The sequence below is a fragment of the Portunus trituberculatus genome, chromosome 37 (genome assembly GCF_017591435.1).
Source record: "Portunus trituberculatus isolate SZX2019 chromosome 37, ASM1759143v1, whole genome shotgun sequence".
NCBI lineage: Eukaryota > Metazoa > Arthropoda > Malacostraca > Decapoda > Portunidae > Portunus > Portunus trituberculatus.
The window spans coordinates 8888163-8908162 of NC_059291.1; the positions used below are offsets into that span (position 1 = coordinate 8888163).

Sequence of the window (20000 nt, forward strand, 5' to 3'; positions counted from 1 at the left end):
TCCTCGGATGTGTGTGTGTGTGTGTGTGTGTGTGTGTGTGTGTGTGTGTGTGTGTGTGTGTGTATTCATCACGGTCGTCTGTTGGTCACTCAGTCAGCCTTTCCCCTACGGAAAGAGCTCAGAGCTCATACAGACCGATCTTCGGGAAGGATTGAGACAACACACACACCGGGAAAGCGAGGTCACAACCTCTCGAGTTACATGCCGTACCTATATACTAGGTGAACAGGGGCTACACATTAATTAAGAGGCTTGCCCATTTGCCTCGTCGCTTCTCGAGAGAGAGAGAGAGAGAGAGAGAGAGAGAGAGAGAGAGAGAGAGAGAGAGAGAGAGAGAGAGAGAGAGAGAGAGAGAGAGAGAGAGAGAGAGAGAGAGAGAGAGAGAGAGAGAGAGAGAGAGAGAGACCTATTTAGTGTTTTAGTGTTATTTGTCATCTTTCTTCAGTCACTAGCCATTCAGAGACATTTTTTCTTGTTCCACAGTTACTTCCAATTATTATACCCATTAGATACTGCTAAATATATCATTCTCTTTGATCACCTTTTTACTTGTACATGCTTATAAATATTTCATACATTTTGTTTAGTGGTGCGAATTGTTGCTTATCACAATTAAAGGGATACAAAGAAAAGAAAGCGAAAAAAAATAATAAGTTGGAAGATTACTACTGGCTAACGCAAACTCACCTCTCTGTAAATGAAGAAGTTGAAGATCATGAGACAGAGGAAAGGGACGAGGTACATCACAAAGAGGTACAGCCACATGATGTAGAACTCGATATAGAAGGAGTTGGTTCTTAGCTGGGTGGGGATCACGATTCTCAGGGTTTTCTCGTCATCAGTGAAACATTCCTGTTAATGCAGAGATGAGACAGTGTGGTGCAGTAAAAGACTACCATGTCAGTTTTTTTTACATTACTCTTCATTGAAAAAACACATTGAATGGACAAACCAGTGTGATATGCTAAGGTGTTTTCATGTAGTGTCCTGTAGATTCTTATTTCAGTAACGGAGATAAAAACAGCAGAGATAGAGTGTACTGCGACATTCTAAAATATTTATATGTGAGCTTCTACAGGTAATACTTCATCAAGTGGGAGGAAACACAAAAAAAGATGAAAATTAAACATTCTTCTAGTGTTCTCATATGAAGTATTGTGAATAATTTTCATATACAGTGACCAAACGCACTAAAAATGAAGTACTGCAATACTTTCTTATAGTTTAAAACCCATTATTTCTCGTCCTATCCTAATGATTGACCATGAGGATTTTGCCAACGTCACTCTGTACAACTTAACCCCTTCAGTACTGGAACGCATTTTTACCTTGAGATTCATATACGATTAGACCATTTTGTTGATATTAGAAAGGGTCTATGGAGGTCAGAAGATCAATGGCCACAGTCTTCACTATTTTAATCCTCCCACGTAAGTTTCTGAAGCTATATAAAATCGCCATATAGCAAGCAGAATGAATATGAAAACGCGTCCTGGTACTAGAGTGGTTAAAGACGTCATCAAGAGAAAATGATCAAGGATGAATGGATAAAAAGACAAACAGCTAAGATTTTACAACTCAAACAAACATGAAATCAGCATCTGTCAGACCGCTTAACCATGAACAACACGGAAAGAACGAAGCCTCACAAAACTTACCTTCGTGGTCACCTCCCAGAACCGCGGCAGGTTGTACAGGATAGAGAGGAACGCCACAGACATCACGTATATTTTCGCCCTGCCGTAGGTACACAACACGCGTGCTCTGAGGGGGCGGCACACGGCTATGTACCGCTCCAGGGTCACTGTGACGGTGAGGTACACGGAGCCCGTCTGCGCGATTAGGGCGAGGGGGAAGACGATGGGCGTGATGAGCTGGTAGATGCCCTGCGAGTACCATTCCATCGTCTGCGTGTACTCACAGATCTCCGGCAGGCCAAACATCAGGATGGACGTGGTGGTAACGATCATGTCAAAGGAGGTGAGGCCGATCAGACAGCAGTTGATGGAGGACTGCATCTTGGGCCTGCCGGGGTGTGAGGCGATGGTCAGAGAGGTGAGAGAGAGAGAGAGAGAGAGAGAGAGAGAGAGAGAGAGAGAGAGAGAGAGAGAGAGAGAGAGAGAGAGAGAGAGAGAGAGAGAGAGAGAGAGAGAGAGAGAGAGAGAGAGAGAGAGAGAGAGAGAGAGAGAGAGAGAGAGAGAGAGAGAGAGAGAGAGAGAGAGAGAGAGAGAGAGAGAGAGAGAGAGAGAGAGAGAGAGAGAGAGAGAGAGAGAGAGAGAGAGAGTGTGTGTGTGTGTGTGTGTATCTTAAACAAAAACACCATCTATACACATATTACAAATGGAAACAAGGAGACTGTACCTCACTTTTCCAGCTGAGTGAGAACTGAGAACTAGCCGCACCAGTCACCAGTCACCATGACCCACCTGGAGAGAATGGTGATGGAGATGAAGTTCCCGGCGAGGCCCAGGAGCCCCACGGAGGTGAGGAGCACGCCGTACACTACGAAGCGCATCAAGCGGGGCGTGGGCATCGTGGTGTTGAAGGTCTCCAGGCACATCTCATCTATATCCCTCTGGTAACTCTCATTGGAGTTCAGAATGGAGTCGTCCTCCGCCACTAAGGGCGAGTCCCCGCTGCCCGCCATCTCCGTGTCATTCATGAACAACATCGTGGAGTGAAGGGAGCCTTGTTGGTTGGTTATCTGTGGGAGGAGATGGTCAAGCGTGAGATTTAAGGTGGTATTCTGAAACACCTCTGCACAGAACCACCACCACTTAAAAAGAAAAATCTCTGTAGTTCAAGATGCATAGGTTATGAAGGGTGTTTTTACCTATCTATTGAGAGATTAACCAAATTTCTACATTACTAAACGGAGAAATATTTCTAAGAACTTCGTTAATCATCCATCTCTGTAGCATGTGCAAACAGTATAGGTGAGAGAGCAAAACATTTCTACTTATATAGGCCTCAATTCTTTCACTGCGACACGGCACGAAGCAATTACCAACACCAGAAGTAATGCGTGAAGTCTGTAAAAGCATCTACAATAAGTTGCCAATGTAAAATAATACATTTCACACAATCTTCCAGTTTAAAGATGCCTTGAAGCGACTGGTAACTAGGGAAAGGTGTACCAAGTAGCAGTCAATAGGTTCTGGTAATGTGCTGCCAAAGTAAGGCAAGGCGTGGTACACATGGTGATAGTTCGGTTCATAAGGTGTCGGTTCATTTGCTACAACGTTCATGATGTTTGGGGGATGGAACAGGTTGGTGATTTTGACAAATTCTAGTGTTGTGAGGCTCCTCAATTTTAGATGGATGGGTTCTCAAGGCGTGATTTGGGAGGAGGAGGAGGAGGAGGAGGAGGAGGAGGAGGAGGAGGAGGAGGAGGAGGAGGAGGAGGAGGAGGAAAGCGGCGACGATAACAAAAATGAAATTAAAACACAGGAACTCATGTACTGGAAAAAATAGATAAATACCAGAGAGAGAGAGAGAGAGAGAGAGAGAGAGAGAGAGAGAGAGAGAGAGACACACACACACACACACACACACACACACACACACACACAAAGCTCATACATCCTTGCCAAAATAACGGATGGGCAGAGGTGCATCCCGCCAAATGAACAAGCGCGACTGTCGTGTTGGGACATGTTCGCCTGCTGTATTTTACCTGCGCCCGACATGAGGTAACGAGAAATCTGTCTATCCATCACTCAGTTCTTCTCAATCATCTGTCTGTCTACGTTAAAAAAAAAAAATATCAGTCTGTTTATTGAGAGATGTAATTGCCTATCTCTCTCTCTCTCTCTCTCTCTCTCTCTCTCTCTCTCTCTCTCTCTCTCTCTCTCTCTCTCTCTCTCTCTCTCTCTCTCTCTCTCTCTCTCTCTCTCTCTCTCTCTCTCTCTCTCTCTCTCTCTCTCTCTCTCTCTCTCTCTCTCTCTCTCTCTCTCTCTCTCTCTCTCTCTCTCTCTCTCTCTAGGATGAACCCTTCCCTACCCTTACTCTTACACACACACACACACACACACACACACACACACACACACACACACACACACACACATCTACTCTTCCCTTATACACTTGAAACAAACCTTATTCTTCCCCTGCAAAAAAAAAAAATAAATAAATAAATAAATAAAATAAAATAAAAAATAAAAATAAACAATAAAGATCACACTGTAGTTACGATTTCATAAACTTAAAAAAACAAGAACAAAAAAAGAAAGCACAGAAAGAAATCATGAACGCCAGCGGGTTCTACGAGGGCCCTCTGACGGTGACTGTGCGAACCCTACAGGGACAGTCTCTGGTGGTGCACACGTGGGGCCACAGGAGCGTGCTGCAGCTGAAGGTGATGCTGGAGCGGGTGTGGGACTTGTACAGCGAGGACATCCAATTGGTGTACCGCGAGCAGAGTCTCCACAATTCTAGCCTCCTGGGGACCTACATGGTTAATGCCGCGTTGGTCACTCTGGTTCCTCGCCTCGCCACTGGGTTTTGAAGGTTAGGTTTCATTACGCTTGTTTCTTCTGACAGGGAAGGGGGTTTTGTCTTGTCTCTCTGTCATTTGCTTCTCTTGTGTTTCTTACGTCATCTGAGTACATGTGTTTAGTTTAAGTTTCCTTTGTGTACTTGATTTTCGTTAGTTGTTTGTAATGGTGTTTTGAAGCTTAGGTTAGGTAAAGTTACATTTCGGTTTTTGTGGGTTTCGTTACGCCTCTTTGTTCTGGGTCCAGTTTCCCACATATTTGCTCATCTTGTGTTTCTTACGTCACGAAGTATCCCTTGCGACATGGGAATATATGTCATTTCCCGTGAAAGAAAGGTGTTCTTCCTCTGACACCCTTACCTTTTTTATGTCGTAAATTGCTGATGGGGGTTTTCTTTCTCGTGTCCTTAATGTACGTGTAAGTTTTCTAGATATTCATTCTGTAGCGTCTTACTTTGTCAACACTTACGAGTTTGTTTCGTTCGCCACGTTTGATTTCATTGTAGTTTTTTACTGTAGGTAGTTATTAACAGGAGAAACACTCTTGATACCCTACCTAATCATCACTGTGGCCTTTGAAAACAGTGGTGGTGGGAGAACAAAGGGATTCTGAATACAGTCCTAACATGTCAGAGAACATTACTCTGCTTATACGAGAAACGTGGTGGCGGGAATAACAACCACCAGCACAGCCCCACGCCCACGCAGCAGGCAGGACTCGCTCATTAGCGCGGGAAATAAATCAGGTCGTGACGTTTGTGTGATGATGAGGAAATTACACTTTTTGCCGGGGCTAAATGGCGCTAATTATGATATAGGCACCATGAGAGAGAGAGAGAGAGAGAGAGAGAGAGAGAGAGAGAGAGAGAGACACACACACACACACACACACACACACACACACACACACACACACACCTTACCTTACAAACACTTCCACTACCAGTTCTGCCGCTACCACCACCTCCACTGCCACCACCACCACCACCACTACTACTACTACCTCAGCGACCACCCAGTCCCAGCACCACCACCACCACCACCACCACCACTCTGATCCATCACCATCATCAACACACCAACGACTCTATCAATAAACACGATATGATAACTTCTTCACTCTCTTCTTCTTCTTCTTCCTCCTCCTCCTCTTCCTCCTCCTCCTCCTCCTCGTCTTCTCTCTTCCTTCATTTTTCTCCTTTTCTTTTTTCCTTTCTCTTCTTTTTTTTATCTCTTTACTCCCCTTCCTTCTCTTCTTCCTCTTCCTCCACTCTCTCCTTTTTATTTCTCCTCCTCCACCCTCTCTCCTTTCCCTTTTATCCTTCCTCCTTTTTCTCCTACTACTTATCCACCTTTTCCACTTGCCTTTCATCCTCCTTTTCCTTTTCTCTTCTTCGTTACATCCTCCACCGTCCATTTCACCTCTATCCTACTCCTTTGATCCTCTTCCTCATCCTCTTCTTATCTTCCACTCTTCCTTCACATCTATCTCCCTTCTATTTTCCCCACCTCTTTCTCTACTCTCCCTACACCTCTATAACTCCTGATACTCTTCTTCATCCTCCTCTTCTTCCTCCTCCTTCTCTCATCCTCTTCAGGCACTCGAGCACTGTTGCCAGCCTCCCCCATCTCTACTCGTGGCGTTAGGAACAAGATGACAGGGTAAACAAACGAAACGCTTCTCTGTATAGTTGGACGTGCAAATCATTATAACCTACAGCAAATCAGACTTACGGAGATAGACATGAGATATCATTCATAGTGTTGTGGCTGACGGGGGAGTAACTTAATGGGAGGAGTAACTTAATTAGGGTTTTAAGAGGTGTTGATTTTATTGTGTTTATAATTTTTAGGTGGTTTTAAGAGGTTACATAAAGGATGAGATTTGAGGTTGTGTTATTTTATAATTTTTTTAAGTTGGATGAGATTTGGGTTGTGTTAATAAGTTTCTTTTCTTTCTTTCTTATATCCTTAACATTCTTTCTTGGTATTGTTCATACATAATATTAACGGGAGGAAGTATGTATGTTTTATTAGATTAGGTAGTTTTAAGAGGTTGGTTGAGTTTTGGGGTTGTGTTGATAAGTTTTTTTTCGTTTCTTTCTCATATCCTGAACATTTTTCTTGCTAGATGTTGTTCATAATGAGGGAGGAGGATCTTAATGGGAGGAAGTGTATAGATTTTATTAGATTAAGTAGTTTCTAAGGGGTTGAATGAGTTTTGGGTTGTGTTACTAATTCTTTTTTTCTTTCTCTCTCATACCTTTAACATTTTCTTGCTAATTCTCGTTCTTTTTTGGGGTAATAACTAACTACTCTGAGATGTCTATTCTTGCTCTGTTCCAGCGACCTCTCAGCATTACCACTGACTCAGAAATTGCTAAATCTACTCTTCTAATTCCCTTTATGTCCTCTCCTGTCGGTGTTTATAGAGATTTCATTGCCTTCAGTGCTGGGAATTATTGGGTCTCGCAGCGAAAGGGTTACATCTCTACTTCACCTGCTTACTCTGCTAACTTTTCTCTTTTGTCTTCTTTTAGTGAGATGGAAAATTGAGAACACTGGTTGTAGTTTTCCATCAGTACAACTCGTAAGCACTTTAGATGTGCAGAAGGAAATACTGTGGCAGGTAGGGAGTTCCAAAAGTTTGCCGGTGAATGGAATGAAGGACTGAGAATACAGGCTATTTTCTAGTCTCAACACTACTTAGTCTTCCAGTAGCTTATAAACACTTTGGTCAGGCATGCAGTTTGAGTTAAGGAGGAAATACAGGCAGGTAGGTTGTTCCAGAGTTTGCTAGTAAGAAATAAAAACACTGAGAACACTTTTTTTTTTTTTTTTTTTTATACAAGGGGCCCACTGAAGAGCAACAAGATTATTATAGGAAAAAGTCCACTAAGGGTACCACAAAAAACATTCTAGTTAGCCAGTTTGAGTCTTAGAGATGAGGAAATACAGAAGCAAGCAGGGAGTTCTGTTCGGCTGGGAGAAGAATTAACGATTGAGAATACTGATTGGTCTCTACACAAACTGTCTATCTAGTCTTCTATCAACGCAACTCGCAAACACCGAAGCCAGCCAGCCAATCACTGGACTGTGTTGAGATTTGTTCCTGATCGTCCACATGTAATATTTATTCTGATTCCGATTTTGCTTCACTGAAAAAAATAAAACACGCAGTTGATTTGGTTCCGATTCATTGAGCGAATAATTGAACCAAATTAACTCGTCACGTGAGTTTTCGCTCTACTGACATTTGATGAAACTTGGAAGCAAAAACAACATTCCCTTTGTAAATATTATACGCATATCTTCTGTATTATTATAGGTAAGGGACACAGATAGAATGAAAATGAATTCGCCTCAATATATTCTTCGCATTTGTATTAATCAAGTTTTCTATCACTGCCATCATTATCATTGATCAAATAGAAAGTGTACCCTTTTCAATATATTCTTTTTATCAAAATATTCCTTCTATCACTATTATCATTACTAATCATTATTTTGTTTCCTGGGTTCAAAACTTTAACGTAAATGAGGAGAGCTTCAAAGAAAGGCCGAAAGAAAAAAATAAATGAAGTCATGTTACAAGAGAAAAAGAGTTGTAAACGATTATTAAGAAAAAAAAAATGAAGTCATGTTAGAAAGGGGAAAAATTGTAGGCGATTATTAAAAAAAGAAGAAAAAAACTGTCTAGGAATAAGAGCAAAAAAAAAAAAAATCAAACCTAGTGACAAATTATAGGCTAGCTTGGTAAACACTATAATTTTGTCTTTTCAAAGTAACTATTAGTGGAAATAACATTAACTACTGCCAGGATCTAATTGGCCCTGCCTTGCTCTGACTCTGTTATCATTATTACTCGAACCTTTATCAATATGTGCAGTCAGTCAGTCAGCCAGTCAGTCAGCCAGCCAGCCAGTTAGTCAGTCAGTTAGTCAGTTTCTCGTTCGTTCAGGCTTGTAATTAACGTGCTGGTTCATTCGCTACACCAGTCACTCATTCGTTTATTAATTCAGTGATCTCTCTCTCTCTCTCTCTCTCTCTCTCTCTCTCTCTCTCTCTCTCTCTCTCTCTCTGTGTGTGTGTGTGTGTGTGTGTGTGTGTGTGTGTGTGTGTGTGTGTGTGTGTGTGACCCCGTTTCCTTTGTTAGGGATATGGATAACACAGTGTAGATGAGAATGAATAAATAAAGAAAGAATAAGGGGAAGGGAGTGGTGATGAAGGGTGGAAGAGAGCAGAGAGAGAGAGAGAGAGAGAGAGAGAGAGAGAGAGAGAGAGAGAGAGAGAGAGAACGATGGTGAAATTAGCATAGTTATCTTTATACAAATGACACCCAAAAAAATCACATTAAAAAGCATAGAAATTGACTGCGTAGCTAAAACCATACGTGTGGTTCAGAATATTCGCCTTCTATGTGATCTAAGTGTCTGAGTAGCCGTGGAAAGGAAAAATGAACGTTGGTTAGCTGAAATAAATAAATACACAAATAAATAAGTAAATGAATAAAAAAAAAAAAATGGATGTGTAATTTTTGGTTGGTGGGGCTGAAATAAATTAATAAATATACAAACAAATAAGCAAATGAATTAAAAAGACAAAACTGGATGCTTCTTTTTTTTTTTTCTATCTGTATTGTGCTTTGTATTGTTTAGTATTAGTATGTTTCTGTATCTCAGTCTTGTTATTAACGTTTACTTCAGTGTCTCTGTTTACGTGTATTGTGTGTACAGTATTGTGTAGCGTTTGTATATAATTTATGTATAAGAGCTTTGCACCTTTGTTACCGTGGTGCTCTGATAATCAACTTCGAGGTATAACCGAGTATGTAAGGGTGTAAAAAAATGACCTACTTTTTCTGTCTTTAATCTTCGTGGGGTTTAACATGTGTATATATATATTTCCGTGTATGTGTGTATGCGTGTGTCTTCATTTCGCATTTGTGTATGTATTTGTATATGTATTGCATCCCCGCATTGTTTAGCGTTTGTATATATATTTCTGTATACACATATTGCTTTCTCATATTGAAGTACAGTATGAAAAAATAATAAATAAATAAATAAACCATTAAAGACATCATATAGACATTCCAAAGCGAACGAAAATGAACACTAGATGTCTGTGTCAAAAAGAATTAAAACCCTCACATCATCAACAACAACAACAACAACAACAACCACAACCATCAATACTAATACAAGTTGCAACACGTCAACAAAACACGGTAACAAGAAACAATAGACATGATAAATTCTTTTCTTTTCCATTCCGAGTCGCTTCTTCTTTTTTCCTTTTTCCATTTCCTATTGCTCTTAGCCGCCAGCGAGGAGGAGGAGGAGGAGGAGGAGGAGGAGATGGTTTTCAATATCGGGAGCCACGGTGGGAGAAGGACGGAGAAAGGAGAGAAGGAAGGAAGGAAGGAAGGAAGGAAGGAAGGAAGGAAGGAAGGAAGGAAGGAAAAAAGGGAGAGAACTAGAAGGATGGAGAGAGAGAGAGAAAGGGTGCATTATGTTTCTCAGGAGTGCTGGAATAAAGGAGGAGGAGGAGGAGGAGGAGGAGGAGGAGGAGGAGGAGGAGGAGGAGGAGGAAGAGGAGGAAGAGGAAGAGGAGGTGAAGGAAGAGGAGAGCGTAATAGAGGGATGAGAAGAAGAGTAGAATCAGTTATTGGTTTTGAGAGAAAATTAGTAAGTTGGGTCCAAACCTTATTCTCTCTCTCTCTCTCTCTCTCTCTCTCTCTCTCTCTCTCTCTCTCTCTCTCTCTCTCTCTCTCTTTCTCTCTCATTCTTCTTTTTTTGTTTGGATCTTCTTTTTTTATTTATATCCTTTTTTTCTTCTCCTTTTCTGTTTCCTCTTTTTATCTCATTAGTTCCTTTCCCTTTATTTTCTTCAGTTTTTTTCCATTTTCTTTTCCTTTTCTTCAACTTCCCCTTTTATGTTTTCCTTTATTTTGTCTCCTATTATTCATCCTTCAGTTTCCCTTTTCCGTTTTCTCTAATTGCCTCTCTTCCTTTTCTTTATCCCCGTTTTTAGTTCCCATTTTTTTTTTTTCATTCCAATTTTCTTCTATTAAAAAGGAAATTAACTTTTTTGCTTTCCTCCACTTTTTTGCTTTCCCCTTTTCGTTTTTTTTTTTTCTCTCTCTCTCTCTCTTTACTGAGCCACCTGTCTTCCCTTCGAATTTTCCTCCTGGACTGTCCTCAGGGAACATGCAGACACTTTCCTTAATACACCGATATCGGCAATATTTCCTCCTTTACCTTGAATTTCTTCTTCCTCCTCCTCCTCTCCCGGTTTCCCATTTTCTTCCAAGACTCAAAGCAACGGCTCTCTCTCTCTCTCTCTCTCTCTCTCTCTCTCTCTCTCTCTACTGACAGTCTTCTTTATCCCTCTTCTGCAAGTCCTCTCTCTTCTTCTTCTTCTTCTTCTTCTCCCCCTGCGCCTCCTTCAGCACTCAATTATTATCACTCTAAGGTTTTAGGACCCAAGGGAAGCAGTTCATGAATACAGGTTTGTACTCATGAGGTGTGTGTGTGTGTGTGTGTGTGTGTGTGTGTGTGTGTGTAAGTAGGTGGGTAGGTGGGTAGAAGAGTTCGTGTGTGTTATCATGGTTGTTTTTATTGGTAATAGCGGTAATAGAGATGGCGGTAATGGTAGTGGTGTTGGTGGTGAAGGAGGAAGTAGTAGTAGTAGTAGTAGTAGTAGTAGTAGTAGTAGTAGATTATACATGATAAGAATGATAGTAACAGCAGCAATACCAAAGAAAGTGATAGTTTTATAGTTGTTGGTGGTAGTGATGGTGGTGGTGTTGGCGTTGGTGACATTAGAAGTAGTGTCAGTAGTAGCAAACAGCAATAACAAAAGCAGTGATAGTTTTAATGATAGTGTCACGTAACCTGACCTTAGTTTTACATATACCACCACCACCACCACCACCACCACCACCACCACCACCTCTAAATAAATTAAAGCAACACGACACATATAGAGACAACAGAACAAAAAAGAATAGAAAAAAACCTAAGAAACAGAACTCCCTTTGAACACGAGACAGCCACAAAACACAACCTCTGAATTCATTATAGAACCTTCCCTCCCTTTCTTCTACATCCATTAAGAGAGAAAGAGAGGAAAAGAACGAGAGAAGAGAGGAAAAGAAGTTGGACGGAGTAAGAAAACAATAAAGGAGGGAAGGTAAGAAAAAGCAACCCTATGTAACCCTATATAACCCTATGTAATGCCTTAATGTCTTCCCGTCCCTGCCTCAGTGCATCACCTTTGCCCTTCCTATACTGATCCTTTCTCATTGAGGGATTATCATTGCTTAAGGATGAGTCAGAGAGATGCAAGGAGTGAGGGGAGTGTTGGATGGGATTGTTAGGATTGCTTGGGTGAGAGAGAGAGAGAGAGAGAGAGAGAGAGAGAGAGAGAGAGAGAGAGAGAGAGAGAGAGAGAGAGAGAGAGAGAGAGAGAGAGAGAGAGAGAGAGAGAGAGAGAGAGAACTTACAGACAGACAGACAGACAGAAAGACACCACATAAATAAGAAAATAGATAATAAAGAACACGGGGAAGCAACAGATAAAGATAAAAGTGAAATACGAACCAGAGAGAGAGAGAGAGAGAGAGAGAGAGAGAGAGAGAGAGAGAGAGAGAGAGAGAGAGAGAGAGAGAGAAGGCAACGACCTCATGTTTTGGTTGTTTATTATCCTACAGTGAAGGAAGAGGGGAAAGGAGGAGGAGGAGGAGGAGGAGGAGAGAAGGAAGAGGAGGAGGAAAAGGAGGAGAAGGAGGAGAAGGAGGAGGAGGAGGAGGAGGAGGAGGAGGAGGAGGAGGAGGAATAACAATAATGGTGATAATATCAAGAATAATAATAATGATAATAATAATAATAATAATAATAATGATAACAACAATAATAATAATAATAATAATAATAATAAGAAGAAGAAGAAGAATAAGAAGAATAACAATAAGAATAAGAAGAAAAATGAAGGGAAGGCTGAAGAAACACGGAAGAGATACATAAAAAGAAACATTCAAAGAAAAACAATAACAAGATGATGATAAACAATAACAAAAATAACAACAAAAAGAAACATCACCACCACCACCACCACCACCACCACCACCAAGGATAAGAGAAGGAGGAAACACAGAAAGGTAAGCTCTCCCCCATTACCCTCCTTATTAAACCCTCTAAACGTGGTAACAATGAAGCCAGTGACCGCATCCATCACACCAAGACTCCTCAGTGTCTGGTCAGCACTTGAGCACACTTGAGGCGCCCCGTGATTGCAGAGGCGGGAGGAAAAGTGTTACAGATTTCACGGCAGGATGGGATGGAAGTATGCGAGGGTGGGAGTTGATGGTTTTGCATAGAGAGAAAAGTAGAGTAGAATAAAATGTAGGAATGGAAGTTTTAAGGATGGGAGAGAAGGTTACGTGGATGTAAAATGGGAGTTTTGGATACGTAGAAAAATTGAATATAAAATAGAAAATAGAATGAAATAAAAGAATGGAAGTTTTAAGGATGGGATAGAAGGATACGAAGGATACGAGGATATCGATTATGAGTTTTGGATAAGTAGAAGAATGGAAGATAGAATAGAAAAATAGAGTGAAATAGAAGAATGGAAGATTTAAGGAAGGGATAGAGGAATACGGGATAGGGTTGAACATTTTGGATAGGTAGAGGAATAGAATATAGAAAAGAAAAATTGAATGAAATAAAAGAAATGAAGTTTTAAGGACGGGATAGAAGGATACAAGGATGTGAGTCGAGAGGTTTGGATACATAAAGGAATAGAAGATCGAAAAATACTAGAACAATGAAATAGAAGAATAGAGTTTTTTTTACATATTCATCTGCATTTAGTGGAAAAAAAAATTCATAGAGAGAGAGGGCAGAAACACTGGAAACATGATGATGGAGGAGGAAGAGGAGGAGGAGAAGGAGGAGGAGGAGGAGGAAAAAGCAAGAAGACAAGAGATAGAGAGGAAAAAGAATGTCGTGAGCAGTCTTTTCTTAAGGAACTTGAAGGAGGAAGAGGAGGAGAAAGAGGAGAAGGAGGAGGAGGAGGAGGAGGAGGAGGAGGAGGAGGAGGAGGAAGGTATAAGAGACCTGCTAGTGCTGTCTCCTCCTCTGAGTACCAAAGTGGAGACAGCAGCAATGGCTAAAAGAAGAAGAAGAAGAAGAAGAAGAAGAAGAAGAAGAAGAAAAAAAAAAAAAAAAAAAGAAGCGCAACCACAACCACAACAACATCCACAACAACAACAACAACAAACCCCGCAAAAAATACCACAGCAACACCCACACCTACCCACCCACCACACACACACACACACACACACACCACACACATTCAAACACACTGACTTTATTTCTCTACCCCAATCACGTCTTAGCATCATTCATCACTAGCGCTGAGAAGACTGCTGTGTTATCTCAGGCCCGTCACTCACAACTGTCAGCTCTGAGGAGGAAGCGAGGAGAGGCGGCGAGTAAGAGAGTGAATGAGTGAGCGAGGAAGAGAGAGAGAGTGAGCGAGGAAGTGAGGGAGTGAGGGAAGAAGTGATTAGGATAATGATTAAACAAATAAGCAACTGGGGAAGGGTCAGAGAGAGAGAGAGAGAGAGAGAGAGAGAGAGAGAGAGAGAGAGAGAGAGAGAGAGAGAGGGGGAGCAGGAGGAGAGAGAAACAGGCACTTAAATACACAGAGCCCAAACAGATAAACATACATTAGCAAACACAACGAAAGTGAGAGTTAAGCAAGTACATTAAGGAAGAGAGAGAGAGAGAGAGAGAGAGAGAGAGAGAGAGAGAGAGAGAGAGAGAGAGAGAGAGAGAGAGAGAGAGTTTTCCCTTCAAATTTCCTTCATCGTTGTTTTCTTAGTCATGCAAGGAAAACACCACTTAGACAAAATGACATTCTTGCCATTATACCTGATGAGTTTGTCAGTGAAACGGCGCCTCTCTCCTAACCCTAACCTCTCTCTCTCTCTCTCTCTCTCTCTCTCTCTCTCTCGTCCATTTCCCCCCCTCCTTACCCCTCAGTCCTTATTGTAATCTAATTTTGTCCCAGAGTTTCAAAGTATTGGAACTTGTAGGCTGATTACACATCAAGGGAATAGAGAGAGAGAGAGAGAGAGAGAGAGAGAGAGAGTGTGTGTGTGTGTGTGTGTGTGTGTGTGTGTGTGTGTGTGTGTGTGTGTGTGTGTGTGTGTGTGTGTGTGTGTGTGCTTTCCGTAATTGAAACATATTACTACCAAAAAGCGTATATCCTGCTATTTCATACCTCACTTTGGCATTTCTCTCTCTCTCTCTCTCTCTCTCTCTCTCTCTCTCTCTCTCTCTCTCTCTCTCTCATTCTCTTTACTGAATTTTCTTTTCCTTTTTACCAATTATATATCATTTTAATGGCAAGTGACTCAGATGACGAAAAAGAAGAAAGAAAACGGCTGTCTTTTCCATGGCATCCTTAAAGTATACTGGTATCGTGTTCCGCAGCGTGGGGCAAAAACAGGCACCAGCTCAACCCGACCAACGCAACTTTGGTGTCAGTTTAAGTAATGTTTCCCGAGCGAGAGGATAATATAATGAGAGTTACAGAAATGGATGTGTGTGTGTGTGTGTGTGTGTGTGTGTGTGTGTGTGTGTGTGTGTGTGTGTGTGTGTGTGTGTGTGTGTGTGTGTGTGTGTGTGTGAGATAGAGAGAAATAAGTGACAAAAAAGGAAACAAATGATCAAATCTCTTTCGACACAGAATCCTTTAATAATAATGATGATGGTAATGATGGCAATGATAATGATTATGATGATGATGATGATGATGATGATGATGATAATGATAATAATAATGATAATAATGATAATAATAATAATAATAATAATAATAATAATAATAATAATAATAATAATAATAATAATAATAATAAATAATAATAATAATAATAATAATAATAATAATAATAATAATAATAATAGCAACCATAATAATAATAATAATAACAATAATAATAATAATAATAACATTAATAGAAATAATAAAAGTAATAAAAATAACAATAATGATAACAACAACAACAACAACAACAACAACAACAACAGCAAAACACACCAAACCACGAATGGTGTCACGATTGGAGAGCAAATTATAAGTGACTCGATTTCTGAAGGAGGAGTGGAGCTTCCCTATTCCTCACACCCCCTTAAGCCTCTACATCAGCAGGCGACCCTCGAGGCACAACCCGCCACACACACCGCCTCTAATATCAGTGTTTGGCCAAAAGCTCTCCCAGGAACACAGCGCCAGAACCTCAATTTCCCGCTGGATTGGAGGAGGAGGTGTAGGAGGAGGAGAAGGAGGAGGAGGAGGAGGAGGAGGAGGAGGAGGAGGAGGAAGACAATGTATTGCAGGATATAAGAAAATGAAGGATGCAGAAGGATATATAAAGGAAGAATAGGTAAAAGAGAACGAGGAAGAAGAACTGGTGATGAAGAAAGATGACGAGGACAAAGAGAGACAAAATAATGACGTGTATAGGAAGAGGAAGGCAAAGGATACAGAATATAAAGTGTAGAAGGAAAAGCTGAAGGAGAAAAAAAATGATGACAGGAAGGAAGGAAGAGGAAGATGGCAGATAAGGAAATAAGGGAGATATCAGAACACGTAGAAAGAGAAAAATAAAGGTGGGACGAAAGAACAAGAGAATAAAATGAAGACGATGGGAATTGAAGAAGAATTAAATGATAAGACACTGGGTTTGAAGACAAAACATGGGACAGGAGAGAAGGATAAGGTGAAGAGGGAGGAAATAGAGGAGGACGAAGAGTGAGGAGTGGGAGGGAATACTTGGAAAGCTTGACTATCTGTAATTGGCCACAAGAATCAATGAGCAGTACAGGTTATGATGGTTTGTGGTCACGCTAGTCACGACTTGCTGACCAACGGTGTGTGTGTATGTGTGTGTGTGTGTGTGTGTGTGTGTGTGTGTGTGTGTATACCTTCACTACCTGTCTGTTATTCCTCTCATTTCCACACACCTGCCTAAGACACAAACGAAAAAGCGAAACATGTGGCCATCAGGAAACACTAAAATAAAGAGAGAGAGAGAGAGAGAGAGAGAGAGAGAGAGAGAGAGAGAGAGAGAGAGAGAGAGAGAGAGAGAGAGAGAGAGAGAGAGTTGACGAGGAGAATTCAAGAATCAAATACGCCCGCCTGACATATCACATTGCACCGGGAACGAAGCAGTGAAGCAGTGAAGCAGTGAAGCGTGCCGTGTTAGTAAAAGTCAACACCCTCTCCGATATGAAGCAGTAGGATATGAACTTGTTGCATGAAGGACAAAATATTTCCCATCTCACCAAAAATTTCCCAGCACTTCATAACTTTTCCCTTTTTTAATGGGTGTTTAAGAGGTGGTGTGTGTGTGTGTGTGTGTGTGTGTTTGAATCTCTCTCTCTCTCTCTCTCTCTCTCTCTCTCTCTCTCTCTAATCATTGTCATTAATACCATATCGTTATCATCATCATACTCATTATTACACAACTACGCACACACACACACACACACACACACACACACACACACACACACACACACAGAGGAGAAGCACCTTCACAACCTCCTCAATAACCATGAAAAAAAACAAAAACAAAAAACAAACAAAAACAGTAATATTCAACCACATGTCCCCTCCTATGTAAAGTGACTCCCTTCCTAACTTGGCGCTTACCACTGGAGCGGAGATCAAGAGCCAACCCGGTCCTGCAATCAAAACAACTCCTTATCCTCCCTCTGAACAAATCACCGCTCGCCTTGCCTCTCCTCTCCCCGCCCCCGCCTGAGTCACCGCGAACCCACCTGCTCCTCTCGGTCACGTCCGCCGCATCACTCCAGCTCACCGGCAATCCCACCAGATCCGCACGCAAATGGTGGCAGCGGCGGATTGAGTGCACAAATAAGTCAATGTGTGTGTGTGTGTGTGTGTGTGTGTGTGTGTGTGTGTGTGTGTGTGTGTGTGTGTGTGTGTGGTGTGTGGGTGTATGTATGTGTGTGAGTTTGATGATTATTAGTGATGATGGTATGAGAGAGAGAGAGAGAGAGAGAGAGAGAGAGAGAGAGAGAGGTCAGGTTACATATTTCCTCCACTATGGTCTCAGTGCCGTCTTTGCTAACTTAAGTAAGGTTAGGTGGGGATAAGTTTGGCTAGATTATGTGTCTCTGTGTCGCCAGAAATACGAAAAAAAAAAAAAAATACAGAAAACTGTCTAGCCACCCAACCATCTTTCTCTACAAAACCACCCACACGTAAACACACACACACACACACACACACACACACACACACACGTTATCTTCTGACTTTTTTACATTGGCATTTTTTGGGAGTTTATTTTTTCATTTTTTTCATTATTATTATTTTTTTTACGGTACATGTTTTGAGTCAGTCCAGAGCACCATAAAGCCTGCCCCGTTTGCTTGCCGTCCTTCCTGCTCATGTCCTGCTCGTGTCCTGGTCACGTCCTGCTCTAATAACCTCCACTCTCCCACAATACACACCACCACGTTATGTATTTGTGCTCCATAATATTTTTTCCTACACATGATCATTTATTTTCCTGCGACATGTAATCTTTTCCTTCTAGTTATTCCTACTGATGATAGTTATTTGTTTATTATTATTATTATTATTATTATTATTATTATTATTATTATTAATGCTTTTGATGAAGTACAAGTGTCTTTTCTTATTCTTCTATCGATATATGCATTGTTTCGTTACTGACAGGTAGGAACACTGGTAGAATGCGTAAGAGTGAGGTAAAAGTGAGATAGATGAATTTTACATATGTATTCTGAAGGTATTTAATTCACTCACTCTCTCTCTCTCTCTCTCTCCCATGTAGCAGTAATAAATCGATTCGTAATTGTACTGTGACAATGTTAATGATATAGTTTGAGTTTCAATTTACTTGCCTGAAAATATTAACGTGTGCCTTTTGTGCCGTGGAGAGATTAATTGCATGATGTGGCATAACAAGCTGGCCAGCCCATCCATAACACTTCACGCTTACTGACTGACTGGTTCACCTGTTCACTTTATTCACTGTTTGCCTGCACGTTCAGATCCTTCATTAGGGCAACATGGGTCCATCAAAGAGAGAGAGAGAGAGAGAGAGAGAGAGAGAGAGAGAGAGAGAGAGAGAGAGAGAGAGAGATGTTCCATAATACTGTGTACATAATCCTCCCTCTTAATCTTAAAATCCTTCAGAAAGTCTTCTTCATCCTACCTGGCTTCCTTCCCTCCTCTCCCTCGTTTCCCTCCCTCTCTCCTTCCTATATCTCCACGCCCACCTCTCTCTTCTCCATCTCCTGGTCTTTCCTTCCTTGCCACCCTCCCTCCCTCCCTTCCTACCTCACACCCATTTCCTGCCAACTCCCTCCTCTCAGTCTGTCATCCTTCTACCCAGTCTCTCTCTCTCTCTCTCTCTCTCTCTCTCTCTCTCTCTCTCTCTCTCTCTCTCTCTCTCTCTCTCTCTCTCTCTCTCTCTCTCTCTCTCTCTCTCTCTCTCTCTCATCTCTCTCTCTCTCTCTCTCTCTCTCTCTCTCTCTCTCTCTCTCTCTCTCTCTCTCTCTCTCTCTCTCTCTCTCTCTCTCTCTCTCTCTCTCTCTCTCTCTCTCTCTCTCTCTCTCTCTCTCTCTCTCTCATAAGAACATAAGAAAAGAGGGAAGCTGCAAGAGGCCGCCAGGCCTATACGAGGCAGTCCCTGTGTGCTTAAGCTACCTAATTCCATCATCCCACCCATGAACTTATCTAACCTTCTTTTAAAGCTCCCTATTGACTCAGCCCTGACTACATGCCCACTGAGACCGTTCCACTCATCAACCACTCTGTTTGAAAACCAGTTTCTTCCCATTTCTTCCCTAAAGCAAAATTTTTCAAGTTTAAACCCATTATTTCTGATTCTATCCCCGCTACTGATCCTAAGAACTACATTCATGTCCCCTTTGTTAAAACCCTTATACCACTTAAATACTTCTATCAGGTCTCCTCTTAACCTACGTCTCTCTAAGGAATGCAGATTAAGTTTTTCAGTCTCTCTTCATAGGAATATCCTCATTCCCTGTATCTTTTTAGTCATCCTCCTTTGCACTGACTCCAACAGAGCTATGTCCTTCCTAAAATGTGGGGACCAGAATTGTACCGCATAGTCAAGATGTGGCCTGACCAGCGCCAAGTATAATTTCAGTATTACTTCAGGACTCCTGCTTTTAACACTTCTAAAAATGAAACCTAATACTCTATTCGCCTTATTTCTGGCCTCAATACATTGCTTTCTTGTACCGAGATCGGAGCTAACTACGACTCCTAAATCTTTCCCATACTTAGAACTTCTTAGTGCCACATTATCTACCGTGTACCTATTGCTTGGATTATCTCTACCCACACTCAGTACCCTGCACTTGTTAATATTGAACTGCATTTGCCATCTATA

General features: G+C 41.4%; 1 protein-coding gene and 1 long non-coding RNA gene across 7 annotated transcripts in view; both read right to left on the reverse strand.

Annotated features, from left to right (window-relative positions):
- The window catches only part of LOC123514351, a 22817-nt gene extending 8289 nt beyond the window's left edge, over nucleotides 1-14528 (reverse strand). The window contains exon 1 of the long non-coding RNA XR_006677579.1: nucleotides 14491-14528. This is a non-coding gene — a long non-coding RNA (uncharacterized LOC123514351). The remainder of the gene's footprint in view (nucleotides 1-14490) is intronic.
- LOC123514348 (FMRFamide receptor-like) overlaps nucleotides 1-20000 on the reverse strand; it is a 526270-nt gene that overhangs the window by 2408 nt on the left and 503862 nt on the right. For all 6 annotated transcript variants that reach the window (XM_045272215.1, XM_045272216.1, XM_045272217.1 and 3 more), the window contains 3 exons: nucleotides 2427-2704; nucleotides 1659-2025; nucleotides 688-852 (listed from right to left, as the gene is read on the reverse strand). In XM_045272215.1, the coding sequence (XP_045128150.1) occupies nucleotides 688-852; nucleotides 1659-2025; nucleotides 2427-2671 (777 nt within the window). In that variant the 5' untranslated portion in view covers nucleotides 2672-2704. The remainder of the gene's footprint in view (nucleotides 1-687; nucleotides 853-1658; nucleotides 2026-2426; nucleotides 2705-20000) is intronic.